The 15264-nt window shown below is 39.9% G+C and overlaps 1 protein-coding gene across 6 annotated transcripts in view; it reads left to right on the forward strand.

Annotated features, from left to right (window-relative positions):
- LOC111261722 (coiled-coil domain-containing protein CG32809) overlaps positions 1-15264 on the forward strand; it is a 319292-nt gene that overhangs the window by 214687 nt on the left and 89341 nt on the right. For all 6 annotated transcript variants that reach the window (XM_022835427.2, XM_022835428.2, XM_022835426.2 and 3 more), the window contains one exon: positions 9566-9601. In XM_022835427.2, coding sequence (XP_022691162.1) covers positions 9566-9601 — 36 coding nt within the window. The remainder of the gene's footprint in view (positions 1-9565; positions 9602-15264) is intronic.

Raw genomic sequence — 15264 nt, forward strand, 5'->3', positions numbered from 1 at the left:
GCTCGGTAGAGTATAGCGATACGTCATTTTAAAGCTGAATCTTTCGTCGATTGCAGAAACCTATAAATGATTGGGGCTCATGTTCCAAATACAGAAAATGTACTCATGTATTTAGTCAGCATCGGCAGAATATATGGTAAATGATTAGCTTTACATATGAGCATATGTTTAAAACTTTGACTACTAAAGATGTTGCTAGGCGCAAATTCTTCAGCTGAATAACCAATCAAAAAAATCGTAGAACAAACACCTCGTTTAACGAACTGTGCGTACCTACGTAGACAAACATTGGTACTTGGTATCCGCTTAAAATTGGCATATAATTTATACGATTAACACAAACAAAACGATTTTACCAGTTAGTAATAAGGCCCAATGTAAGAATAATATTTGAAACTGTGTATCTAACAAAGCATACTGAGTTTTTGCTTAAAAAACCTGTAAAATAGAAAGAACTTTACCTAAAATATAGAACTGAAGCAATGTGATAGTCTTAATGGCACTGCTGTCTATCGCTTCTTCACTGTAGGGAACCCTTAACTGAGATATGGTGATATCTCTGTCGCGCCTGCGGGCATGAAACATGGCAAACATGTATCCCAGCTCATTGAAGTCCATCAGGTAAAGCGCGCGGTTACCCACTTAACTTTCATCGACTTCTACGGTCAGTTTCATTGGTTAGTTCATGAAATATTAGGTTTTCTTCGGTGATTAAATATACCGGGGTTTACAAAGCGACAGTGCTGTAACCCCCTAAAGAGATGCCCTGATTTTTACGCTCCGTATTACTGTTAAGTATACCTCCAGACAATGGCGCCCCCGAAACAGCCATATGTATGTTTGCAGTAGCAGTCTGCATGCCCACTTATTTAATTGGAGCCTTTGTTGTAATTAACCCCTTCACAAGAATAATGTGAAAGATAAGTAGCCCTATAGACAAGCTTCTGTTAATGCATAACCGAAGAATCAACTGACCTTGGTTAGGAACCGGTACATCTCTGTTGCTAAAAAAACAGAATGAAGAAAATTGGGAAAAAAGAGATACTTAAAAAGATTTTTACCTAAGAGCCTTTACTGTGTCCGCTTGTGTATTTCATGTAAATGGCAGACGTGCAAGTTCAATAACCGACAGTACCCAAGTAAATATCGGTATTTGAGTAGCTGTATTCCTTATTCAACGCGGAGTTTACCAGATGCTCCAGGATGAGCGCACACAAACAGGTTCTGCTCTACGCGTATCTTGTGTATGACGATTTCTATTGTTTCGTCATTTTCCGTCAGGCTTTCCTATCGCTAGCGGCAGGAAAATGTAGCAGTGCTTTTTAACAATAGCGTCTTTTATCGCATTTTCAAAGTAAAAGAAAAAGTACTTGTTCCTCACTATTTGTTTTCCTATATGCTAGTTTGCTTGCGTTTCCTGTCCGATAGTGATGATTCAGTCTGAGGAAGCTGGCCCGTATGAACACATACATCCACAAGCGCATTCATGCACATGCATTAGATGCGCACCAAAGAAGAACCTTCCAAGTCTACATTTTCTTTATGCTCTTCTCCCTTCACACAGTTCCGCATTCTATACACATCTTTTGTCTTCTTCATTATAGACCGCCTTTATCTCGTCAGGAAACATTGTGGCCCCTCACGCTACGTACCTACATTTTCTTACTAATCCATTTGCATCATCCGCCTGTGAACGCTGCTGTCTTCGCTAAAGATGCTAGAACATAGATTGCAAGCGGCGTATCGGCCTTCCAAAGCTTCTTTCCAGACCGAACACCGGATTTCGAGGGCCTCTTCTATCTCTTTCTTTGCCCCATTTTTCTTTCTTTCCCTTCCTTTCATCAGATTCCATTATCTTTCCTCTCGTTCCGTACATGGTTTCTTCATATGGCGCTACTTCCACTACCAGCCTTGTTCGAACAGGGGCGTTCGCTGTAACCGTTGTAGGTGGGCGGGCAGGCAGAACATCCACGCGTTTCCTCCCTGCAGTTCACAACATAGAGATAAAGGTGCCATTCCTAGTATTCTGTTACTAAATCCTTTTTCAGTAGCAGCAGTAGCAAAAAGGTGCCACGCTAATATATTGTGTGCGCGTATGTGTGTACATGATTTTCCTGAGCTGTTCAGGCTCTCCTGTCCTGAGACATTTTCTATCCACATTGGAATCGCCGCCGCCATCAACACCAACCCTAGCACTTTTCTTTTGATCTTCTCAGCAGCAACTGCAGATGCGAGGAGAGCTTTCCTGGCAGCAGAAGCTTCTAATTTTTTCAGTCCTTTGTTTTGGTTCTGGAGCACGTTAGAACATAATGGTGGTGGACAGCTACGGGCGCCAATTTCGTTCGTATCGTCGGATAACTCCTTCTTTCGCCTCGTCTCTCGTCTTTCTTCAGTCGACTAAGTAGGTCCTCCTCTTTCCACGCCCGCGGATCGGTACGGTGTGTCTTGTCCACCCAGAAAGGAAGCATTATTATTAGAGCAGAATGCCATGTTAAGTCGCAGTCGGCGATGTGTCAAGTGTCCTGAACTAAAGGAATGCTCCTAGAACAAGAACTGAAGCAAAAGATCATGAGAAAAATGGATAAAGTGGCGGAGATATAATCATATCTTGACACTAATGCGTAATATAATGCCATATATAAGCAAAAGCATCGACATATAAGGGCAAACGTAAAAACAATTAATAAGCGGAACGTATGAAATATTAAAAAATTGATTACATATTAGAACAATTTAGGTATAAGGCCTTTTATTCTTCGAAAGCAATAAAACATATAAAAAGTAATTTACGATCTTTGCCTATTTACCATGTTATGTTATCTAGATTATACTGTACCAGTATATGGTATACGTATTTGATATAAAATACGCGAAAACCAATTGCTAATAGGCCACTTGCCGTCTCGTAAGCTTCTTCCCCAGATGCGTTCGCTTTTTATGTTGTGGTGTAAAACAATTTCAGGCGGCAAGGCTCCATGCGGAATGATATTACGGAGCTGTACGCCATCGTATCAAATGTTAATTTTCATATTGGTTCAAGGGTGAACATGCCAACTGAGATGTGTTCCGTCCGTATTTTTAGTAGCTCTTGAATTGGCCGTAAAAATACATTTTCCTTCATCTTGTTTTTACAGGAAACCTATATGTACCACATACGTATGACTACTACGAATCTTTGTAACAGTTTTTTTTTATAAACGTATGCTCACAGATCAATCGAAAAGAGAAGAAAAACGATAGCTTAAGATGCTATTGGCAATAGCCAGCCATTTTGATGCCTAGCTGAATAAAAAAAAAGACTTATATTTAAATTTACTCAAATAAAAGCTTGATGAACATTAATAAAATTATACTAGCCCGTTATAATTTCAATGAGACTGTCTAGCATAAAAATTCAAAACCCTACTTTTTTCATAGTTCAACATCCGGGTAAATAGAAAATATTATTAAAGTTTTTCTTATTCAATAGAAGAATCACCGCCACACAGCCTAATGTTGCTATTTCTTTATTTAATCACACTTATCGTGTGGCGAGGCTTGAGTCAGCGACCAATGTCGAGTTATACCTAATGGCAAAGCTGGAAGTAAAAATATGATCAAGTAGTACGTCTTGGTCAATTCAGTGTTTTCCTTTCTAGCACAGTAGCTGTTACCCCATGTTCCTTTCGCTTATCCATAGCTGCCGACCGCTCCCGTCGGCCGATCAGAACAGAACCGCACCAGCTTTTCTACTTTTGTTTTGCCAGGAAGATCATAGCTGGCTCGTAGTGTCAGCTGCCAATTTTAATGAGAAATTGATTTTACGAACAGCTCCACCAAGGCTATAAACTGAAGGCATTTTAAGGCTAGACGGGCCAAACTGGCATTCATGGTGTGAATGACATATCTACAGTAGCTTACGCTGAGCACCCCGGTAGATAAAGTACACTTGTTATTACGACGTTTTTTGCCGGTTGGTTCCTGTTAAAGGTTAAGCCGAGGCCACCCTTGGATTCCCAGATCAGTTAAGCATTGTCCTTACACGTCATTGTTTATACGACATTGTCCAATAAGAACGGTTTGAAAAGTTCAGTTTACTTTTTGTTCGCTGCTCCCAGGTCCATTGCCTAGTACCTACAAACACAGGTGCTGATGTGCAATTTCTCTCAAGCTAAACATTAAAAAAAAAAAAAGTTTGAATAATGGAGTATAAGCATATGAGCACAAGTAAATCCCGCCGGTGCAGCTAATTTGACAAGCCCTATTCAAGTGGCCATGCATCATCAACGCTCCTAGGCTCACTTCTACTCAGCTGCTGGCGACTTCAATTTTGGGGCAATTTTTCCCAAGTGCCTTTGACCCTGCTGGCAAAAGTACGCCTAGGCCAAAGTCATTTTCTGTAACGCGAACTTCCACAGTGGTTCAATGGTACCGCAAAACAGACGCACCAAAAGACTTCAAAGTTTGAACGAAGGCAAGAGGGTGTCCAAAGCCCAGGCAGGTTAACGATGCGTAAAAAGGGGTAAACTACCTTGGACGAACGGCTACCACTTAAGGCCGACTGAACTGTATAAGCGAAAAACTTTAACTGTGCCCGAACAACTTCGGCCAACAACTTCTACATGATACTAGCAAAAGCAATAACAGGGTACAGTTATCCCTATACTAAAAGTATTAAATGCTTTTGCAACTAAAATATAGCCTAGGTCCGATAACGTGTTCGAGTCGATACGTCTGCCCCGGCTGAATTTGTTGAAGTCTATAAACTTGCAGGCAGCGATGTGCGATAGACTTTGTTTCAACCCTCACGAGTGTTTCCATGCGTCCTTTCCGACTTCACCGGTAACGTCATTGTTGATACCGGTTAGTCATTTTACTCAGCTCGATTCAAAGGACATAGTCGCCATAGAGTGGAATCGATCTACGTTAGTCGGTGTACTGCCCCCCCTTCTCTTTTCACAGCGATATTCAGCTAAAATTAAATAATAGCCTAGCGTTCACGTTCGCTAGCTGAACCTCAACTTGAATTCGAATTGCTTATACGACGATACTTTTTTGCTGTATCTGTGTATACATGTCATTCAGTACGTACAACCTAATCGAAAGACGGATCCCAAGCCAACTTATTTGAAGTTTACTAACGCACACGTTCGGAGTTTTATGTTAGTTACAGAGAAGTACTATTTTACTTAAAGTAGTAGTTTATAGCATAACATGGATAAATAATCTTATTAACTGAAAAGTCGGAAGTGCAGAACAATGTACTCGTCATTACTAAATTGATTTATGTTTCCTAGTTGCTATACCTATAAAGCCCATCTATCAAAACTATTTTAATTGCTCTGATTAATAAAGTACTCATTTGAAAAATAGTCACCTTTAGGCCGAACATCGAACCTAAATGCGTTCGGCGCCCAAAGACCCGATCGACTGAGGATCAGGTTCGGTATGTGGAAATTACCACAATGTTTACCCGCAGGCGTAGCGATTTCAGTAAAAAAAACACAGGTAAAACGGGAAATTTCAGGTGAGCAGGACAGGAACTAGTTTGGGCTTTATTAGCTAATAGTAATTATCGATCGCGCCCCGTAATAGTAGAACTTAGGCTGAATTTTTTCTTTTCTTTTGTATTGTACGCTGACAAAGATTTTTCGCTGAGGTGTTGCAATTTTCATTATTATCATTGTGCTTTATTTGAAGATTTGCAAAACTTGTGGCTTTCAGATTGAATTTTGTTTGACGCTTGTTCGAAAGAGAAAAATTGTAGTGAACGCGTTAGTAATCGACAATGTCAGATGACATTGGGTACATTTGAAACTGCTTTTGAAAGATGTAGAGATGATTTTTTTGTAATCTTCGTTTCAGAAAATCGATATGTGCTAGACGAACGTATCATTTTTTTTATCTGCTGACCAATATTTATTTTGAGTAACACACTTTTAAGGCTTTTTCGACATTTGACGACCGTCATATGAATTCTATTAGAGTTTAAACTAGTAGTACTAAAGACAAATCTGGGCCGGTCTACATCGTATGTATTGGTCCAGCCATGGATAGTCTTTGGGTTGGTGATAGTAGATCTGTCTGCAAAGGAACGAGGATAGGGCAACGAGGGTTAAGAATTATCTAGGTCATTCAGTAGTATACGATATCTCGTCGTGTGCATGAGTGTGCTTAAGAGAACACAGATCTGGATGGATTATCTCGGTCACGACACCGTACCGAGTAATCTCGCTTTGAATCGGATCCTTTTCAAAGAACTTTAACCGTTTTGCCTGCAGACATCCTGCTGCGATAAGGGCCGCTTAAAACATCACGCAACAATCACCAGTGCTCACGATATCCAGCAGCTGACTCTTATGGGGACTAACGAGTCAACAGAATGTAGTACATGCTTAATAAAATTCATCCCAAAATTCGAACGTGATAGTCTCGTTGCTTCAACAGTGCGTTACGGTTGATTGAAGTTATTAAAAAAAGTCAAGCAATAAAAATAAAACCTAGAGTTTTTACGCGGATATTAGTAATTAAAAATAGAATAATCAAATAGCGTTCGACGCCAAAGGCTAAAGACGACATGTAGTTTAAAATGATGTCGAAAATATATGTAAGGCTGCAGCGCTAACTTCAGGAACGCCTCGGCTGGTGATGGCAACTGACCAGCTTTCAGACTATTTTCTTTTTTAAGAAAGAGACTACGGTGGCCTCGGAACACGAGCCGTCCAGTATCTGCGTCGTTCATTGGTATCTGTCGTATAGGCCAAGGCGTCAATTTGCACAGTAATCTACTAATAAAAAAAAATCATAAACTGATTCAGCTGGGATCATCTATCCTCTACAGGCTTTCGACAAGGTGCATCTGGCGGTTGCGCGTAATTCATTGGCCGCTTCGCTAAGACGGTGAGCAGTCCACAATGATGAATGGCGCCTTTCCTGTTGAAAACATAATATGATCCTTCATAACGTCACTGCCTTTTTGAACACTGTTTTGTAGCTAATATATTTTACCCAGTCAAATGATTTCGATGTTCTTTTTTTTGTAAAGTAACCACTTTGTCAGATGCAAGTAGAGCGTGACTGGAAACAATTTGTGTCTTATTTTTTTTAATGGTGCTCTGTGAGATGTTTTTTTTTTGTGTCAATCAGTACCGGGTCATCATGGCAGGCATAATTGTTTGTGCCGTTCAAATCTCTCCGTTAATGATATGAGATCTACCAGTTCATTATGTAATTTAGTCATACTGTTTCCTGAGGACCTGCATCGTTGTATTATATCTAATTGCGAAAAGGTTAAATAAGCGCTACTTTATTAATAAATCATGGTTCGTATTAGATGCGTAAGTAATATCTGCTGCTGCTGTTGTTGTTGTTGTTTGGGTAATCATACTAGCTGATCTAGACTGGCATCCTCCGCTCTATCATTTTGTCCATATTCTGGGTTAACTTTGGCTTCAAAGATGAATGTATACATTGGCGCTAGAGCAGACGAATTTTGCCATTTGTTTGTTTTGTCTAATGCCCTTACTTAGGATATCATTTCGCGTACGTTAAGGACCAAATAGTCAAGAAATGCAGGTTTATCTAATAATTATCCTCCTGTCTCACCTCGACGAAAGGCACCTAAAAAGTGCTCAGCGAGCCATCAGGCACACTCATCTTCAGAGCGCGGTCCCAAGGTAAAACCTTTTGACTCAAGAGAAACGGCGAGCTCAATACTGCAGGCCAAAAAAAAGAGTTTTATAACTTATGTGACGAAATATCATGCAAAACTATAATTGTAAGACACTTGATGTTGCTTCGCAAAAAAGGTGCCGAAATTTTTAATCAATCTGTTATAAATTGCAGGCTCCAAATCTGATTTGGCTCCATGGGGTAGATCTGCCACGTTATGGTATATACAGAACGTGTTTTACAATAACAGAAAAATAACAACTCAATTGGTTGCTTGGCTGTCTTTTACGTTTTGTATGAGCTTGAATCATCGACGACACATCAGGGCAAACGTTGAATAAAGAAAACGTCAACGGCTGATTCGAATACGTGCTGCCACGCAAATCTGCGTACGTTCGGCACCTGGATGGATGGATTTCGAGGACGAACGAAAGCAGATACCCTATGGGTGAACAGTTTGGTCACGCCGTGTTACTTTGTTGCCTAATATTACATTATGTTATGTCAATGCTAGTTTGTATGTAGTTACTTGAAATGGGGGCTTATGACTAGTCGGGTAAACACGGGTATTAAAAGCGTGAATCGGCCGAGAGTTAGGTACAAAAAAAAAAAATGATATTACGCCCTGCACATAAATAATGTAAAATATGTTAACGAAATTACTCGCCTGATTTCCGTCTGTGCATTTATGCTTAGGTGTAACTGAATAACAGTTCGCTTAGTCCGTTGTCTGGCTGCAACAAGGGCACGAAATGATGCTAGAGGGGGCGCAGAGAGGTTTCAAATCACAATAGGTTTACGATAGAATTCGATCATGATTCGACTAAAGAAAGATGGCCTCCAGCGCATAAATATGATGCAGCGGTGTGAGAAAGAAAAAAATAAACATTTAAACTTAGATATTTATAGCCGCTAAGTGCGAAGACACCGCACGGCGAGTGGAAGGCTCTCGTAGTATACAAAAGACCTAGTAAAGTTAATATGAAACATAAACCTAATATTAAAGTTCGAAGTATCGAATGAACAAGGATGTAATATGTATTTCATAGTAATGGGTAGATAAAACTATGCATTTAATAGCTGTATAATTGAAACGTAAAAATGGCCTAATGCCATTTGGTGAGATATATAACTTCATGTTGTTTAGTCTGTAGGACAAATAATGCGGTTCTGCACAAACTACTGAAACAATATACGACTGAGTCATGTTGGCTCAATCGTATATTGTTTCGATAATAACCTATTTAATTCAAATACCATGACAAACTTTTCGGAATACCTAATTCTAACGGTAGAATCATCGCCGCCGCCGCCGTTGTTGTTAGTGCTCCCCCCTCAAATAAATTCATAGAACATTAGGGCCTGTATAGGCGACCATAAGATACGCCGATGGTGAATATATATTTACTCCAACGTACGAATAGGATGATATAACGGAGTCGAAACAATTTTGTCTGAAGAGAAAATGAAAAGGCCTCATGCTAGCACAACGACAGCTTCAGCTCCTGGTTCCGCTTTAAGGAAGATAAGATAAAACATAGGAGGCATTAAGCGACAAGGCCATCCACTGACGCCATAGCTGAAATAATTATCTAGCCTATATACTATTACACCATAACGTGCTTGGGTGGGTTCATGCACGACGAATTAAATCACGTATCAATACCTGCATATCGGACCCATCGAACTGTATAAATAAATGTCGTTGTTATAGAATACAAATTTTTTTTACCCGCAAAATTACGTTAGAAACTTAGTTAATTAGAAAGTTACGTTAGCAATTTCTGCGAAAAATCATCTAAACAATTCCTATGTGGTATTCGTTATCACAAGGGACTTGTTAGAGCTGTTGTACACGGTAAAGTGTCTTGCATATGTCGTATGAGCTACTATGTGTGAATCGTTTACTTTGCAGGTGATCGAAATAGGGAACAAAATGTCCAGCAGGCTGGTAAGTGCCTTACTCTGTTTGCTAGAAACTAACCTGTACGATTTTATTAGATCTTTTAATGTTTATGACCGACACACTTAACGTTTATTGATAGCCAATTGTATAAGGTGACCTATCATACATCGGCAATGAATTAGATTGTTGCATGCAATCTGTTAGTGGCACACAGATTGTCCTTAAAAAATTAAGTGCTCAGAATAAATTAAGTGAGTAATACCGTCCATCATTAGACTGGTCGTACATAGGATAGCTATAGCCATTTAGTATAATTTAAGTCTCGTTCAGTTCATGTGCTATTCTCGACTTGCCCGCTATCGAAGATCGCCTAGGTCCAATGCAACGTCTCGTGCCGTTCGGAGCGAAAACGGCTCACGCTCTGAAGCAGGAAACAGAAGACAGAAATCGGCTATTAAGTGCGCGCTTTAATTGAATTCCGTGGCAGCTAATATGCGTGTCCGCTGGAATTCGGACAACTTTCTAAGTTAAAGCCGGTTAATTATGAGTTTTTTAGAGTATCATCGAAGAATGCAGCAGCTGCCACGTGCATGCACGTGAATTAGTTCCTGTGTGAGTAACAATACCGAACACATGCTCCAAACGAAGCTGTTATCGAAAAGAAGTTATAAAGCTCTATCGAGTATGCATACTCCAGGGCGTGACAGCTTCGGGCAGACATTTTAAGGTACCTTCAAATTTCACTAACAAGTATGGGAACAGAACGCTTTTGCAGTCAGTAACAATGTCAGTTTTCACATTACAGCAATGAATACACTAATTAAGAAATTACCTGCAAAAAAGGAGCGATATCTCTTGTAAGTTACTGCACCGCACCATTTTAGGGTAACTTTGAGTGGTAGCCATGCGCGTGGGACCACGAAATGATGCGTCCCAAATTCTGATAAGGGGAGAGAACGATTACACTCGGCGGTATGCTTACCGGTGCCAGTCCCATATAGTATAGCACACAGTTGTTAATATCGTCACGGGCAACAGACATGGCTGCTCGGCAAAAACTGAAGAACGCAGAAGATTGCTTTGATACCCTTTGCCTTGGGCTTTCAATTACACTTACTTCTTTTTATTGAGAACAGAAATCTATACCTATGGCGGGCTGTCAAGAAAGCGCGTAGGGCCTATGCCAGGTAACGGACGGTCTCATTAATGAGACAGAAAGAGAGGAGAAAAGGCCAAGCTATAAGCCTTTTAGGTACGTAAGCCATATATGCCAGATGGTCGGTCTGGCAAAGTACCTGGCAAACAATGGCAACAAACTCACTGGAATTGCGCAACATCGTTACCGGAGAACTCTTGGTGAAGTCCGTTGTCTTTGCATTAGAATGCGCGTCTCTTCTGTTTGTGAATGCCATATAGCGTTGATCTATTTTTATAAAGACGACTAAGATTTCCACGAAGCTTCACGTTCCGAAAATGACCATACCTTCTGGCACCCGTATAGTGTTTTATCGCGATGGGCATGAACAATGCATCTATCTAGTTCACAGCTGAGAGAAGCATTTATTCACACCTCAGGTATATGAGACCAAGCGTATTGACTTAAGATCGGAGTATCTCGTTCAATTAATGTGGCCGCCAACTGCATAAAGCATTGTTTATCTCATATGTCTTATGTTAGAAGTTAAATAACGAAAAAAGCACGACCGAGTAACGAGCCATTGGCGTAATGGCACAGGACAACAACCTTACAGAAATATCAACAACTAGCTAAAACTCAAAGTCCTCTGGGGCTTAAGTGCTATTGCTGACACCGTTTGGTAAACAAAGTACCGTTAATTGCCACGGCACATCCTCAAGTTAAAGCATAGATCCAAGTAATGATTTCTTCTATTTTGATCCTTTGAGAACGTTAGTAATATCGTAAGCTGCAAACATGTTCAGTAAGTCAGCTTCGCGAAGTTCTGTTATCAAGTAATTATTAAGGGGAAGAAGCAAACAACGACCATAAAGAGCTAAGGAAAACTCCTACAAGAGCCCTTGTGGGTGCTTGACGTCGCCAATATTTCTGCCATTTGCGTGGTCAAACCTGAACCCGAACGGCGACTATATAGATAGGGGTGCGTAGAACGAAGTTGACATGTCACTTTATCGTAGAAGACTACGCGTGTCCTTTTAAATATGGTGCACGATCTTGCCCTCCCGTTTTCTCCAGCGCTGCCGTGTTATTATTGGTGAAGATAGCACGCTCTCACCATGTCATTGAATTGAGTCCAAAAGCTGGTTGTTTGCTTTTGCAGTCATTTAAATTCGAGTGATATTTGTATCTGTGAAGACTAGCCAGTGAAATCAATCTCATGAGTGATGTCCTCAGGCTAAAGAATTCATCAGTGAGACCACGTAGCGTTGAGATGGCACGTATATCTAAGAATTTCCTTAATATATAAAAAAAGGGCTCATCACTGGACGTCAGGTACGATGAATCCAATGATTTGCGCAAAAGCCTTCATTAAGACGTGCACTGTGTATAGTGAATTTGTTTTAACGAATATACTATATCTACATTTTCTATTGAGCTTTATCCGAATGATAATGAAATGTGTATTGCCGAATCTAAACCCGGCGCACCTGTTTTCAAAAGGTAGTTACCCATGCAAAGAAAGCATCTAATACAAATACTCAATAAATAACAGCTAAATCAAAATATTCTTGCTCTACAAAGATATATTAGGGTTCGTACACCTATAAAAAACTAAACGAAATACAAAAAAAAAATCGATTGAGACAATTAAATCCAATCATGGTCAAAAACAAAACTTTATTATATTTTTTCCCATTTATATAAATATAAAAATGTTAAATACACCGTCTTAGAACGTTCATGAAGATTAAAATGTGCTGTGACAGCCGGGTAGGGTCGTATCTTTTGACATAATCTCAACAAATCCAATACTATAAGGTCCACCGAAGTCGATATAGGTTTTGTAATGTTTTTATCTCGTTATATAATAGCACGTGTTAATTGCGGATGCGTGGGATGACAAGGTTTACTGTCTGGGGTGGCTGCATTTGCCCTGTAGTAAGACGGGAGACTCTTCTTATGGAAGAGTGCTCCATTATTACTATAACCAACAGAAAATGCCACGCAACAAGCAATATCTATATCATCCAAAGCTATTTCCGAATGTCTTTCTGCGGCGGAGTCAGCCGTAAATCGTTTGCTTGGTATCTAACTGCAATGGCAACTTACTTCATACAAAGAGAGTAAAACGTTTGAGAGCCGTATTTGCAAAAGTAAATCACGATATAAAAATTTTGCTAAATAACTATAGACTTATTTCTTGGTTACTAGGCTTCCGCTGACGTTTTTTGACAAAGGTTTAAACACAATTATATAATAATCCGACAAGCGGATATAAGCGAAGTGTTTGATAGACCATTTGGTTTCGCTTTCCAACTGACAAAAATTGGCTTGTGTTCCATTAACTCAGGAGTGAGGAGAACAGTTTCTCCAAATTTTGACCGCATATAAACGCGGCGTCGTGTGCAAATAGAGGAGACAGGGTTCAATAGTGGCCTGCTTTCAGGATACAAGAAATCACAGCCAACCGTAACCCCATTTAGGCACCGAGCGAGCCAGTCTTTGTTGTGTCTGTATTGCAATAGCCTGTCGACCTTAAGTAGCGACTGGAAATTTTGTGGTATAGCAGAAACAGTTCCTCGAGGACAAACCCCTGTCTACTTATACCGCCTTGTATGGCCACAACGTTATCAGAACTAATCACAATAACAAATGTATTTCAGTAAATCTCATATACGATGTGCTTCAAGTAAAATATGGCCATGTGGGCAGGCTACTGGAATAACGAAGGATGACACACACATCTAGCAGATGTTACAACTCTGTCTAAATTGATGGATAATTTGCACGAAGAAAAGAAGCTTCCTCGCCTAGGTGGCAACAATAACGACTTACTGTTCAAAGCAGTGGGACTGACTTGGGAATGACAAGGTGCAATGCTGTTATTAACAGCAGCAAGTACTATTTAGCTAAAATCTTTGTTTATGAGGGTCGTAAGACAGGCTCAGTCTTAACAGAGGTGACTACTTACGCAAACAAACCGAAAAAATTTCCCAGGTTATACCTGTTAAGAACTGCTCAACTACTATAGAATTTTGATGAAGCACAGTTTTGTTCTTGTGTAGATAAGGAAGCCAGCCATGCAGGAGTGCACACGTGTTGTCAATTTTGGCAAATACATGTTTTCTAAGCGAAATATAGAATTCACGCGAGCCGACATAGTTACATATGTGCATAACGAGACGTCCACTTCTTATGGGTAAGTTGGCAGGATAATAGATAAACATTCGAATGACCTATGCTAATTGGTATCTTTAACCTTGCCATTCAATAGCTTTATTATGCCAAGACCTGAAATCTAAGGTTTACTGTTCTCCACTACAGAGCAGACGAATGAATCACTGAAAAGTCAAACCGCATTTATACCAACTACCGAAAGCCGTCAGACGTACCAGAAGGGTTGTTTCAAACGTATTAGTTTTCAGAGTGTTGTCGGGCCTAGAAGCCCAAAAGGGTTAAATAGTTGTTTGGCCTATTTAGTGACTCGTGTGTTACAAAAGGCTTACATTATATCTAAATCAATAAGTTTACATGCAATGCATTAGCAATATATTTTATGTGAATTAGAAAAAAGATAATTGATGTTATAGTGATGAGAGGTTGTGGGATGTTTATTAATGTATTAAAAATAGCGTACAATTGTTACAAATTTTAGAAAACTCAGACCGCAGCAGTCATTAATCATGATTCATTACAGCTTTTACAGCAGCATCCTGTTTTCCGGCCTACAGCCCCCTCCCCCCGTACCGTACTCCCTTCCTATGGCTTTGTTGGTCGCTTTCCTGTGATTTCCTTTGCCCTCATCGGCTCCGCCCGTGCAAAAGTCATTACGCACGGTCTCTTCTATCCATTATTTCATAGTCATTTGTACTAAAACCTTCATTGCCGCGACACGGAACAGTAACGCCAGCAGACAAACTTCAACATATAACAACAGGTATATTAATGTTCCTCAAACACTTTAGTCTTTGTTGTCCTTTATGTTGATGCAGAATAATTTCATTTCATCGATGGTAGTCTTTGTTTGATTGACAGAGTGGTTTCAACATGCCTATCGCTATACAGTGCTGATAATTGATACATGATTGTACATTTAATCCGATTGAAGCCAATTTTGGAAATTTGAAGTCAGCGTATATCATGGCGAACTGGTTTTACACAGGTCGCTGTATTCATTCTTTTAGGTGCCATGCTTTGCAAGTTTTTATTTCAATACTACTAGTCGAACGTACAGCACTTTGGAGCCACGTTGAAGTGCATCCGACAAGTGTACCCGATAACTTGCACTTCTGAGCTCGTAGCGTAATAGGCAACACTTCCGTACTCTAAAGGTATCCAATACACAAAACAGTATGGATCAGATTGTTGAGGAGAATCTTTGCGGACCACCAACATTTTGAACGACTAGAATTAAAAAAACATTTTAAAGCTTAGACTAACTTTTGACCTTATCTCCTAATTCTGGACTCTGAAATAACAACCTTTAAAGAAAACTCGGTGTCCTGCAGAGGGTTTTTCTCGTTCATTGAGGACAGCTTAGACTAAACACACTGTTTAGAAGCATAGTCGA

Source organism: Varroa jacobsoni, unplaced genomic scaffold (assembly GCF_002532875.2).
Source record: "Varroa jacobsoni isolate VJ856 unplaced genomic scaffold, vjacob_1.0 scaffold_590, whole genome shotgun sequence".
NCBI classification, from domain to species: Eukaryota; Metazoa; Arthropoda; class Arachnida; order Mesostigmata; family Varroidae; genus Varroa; species Varroa jacobsoni.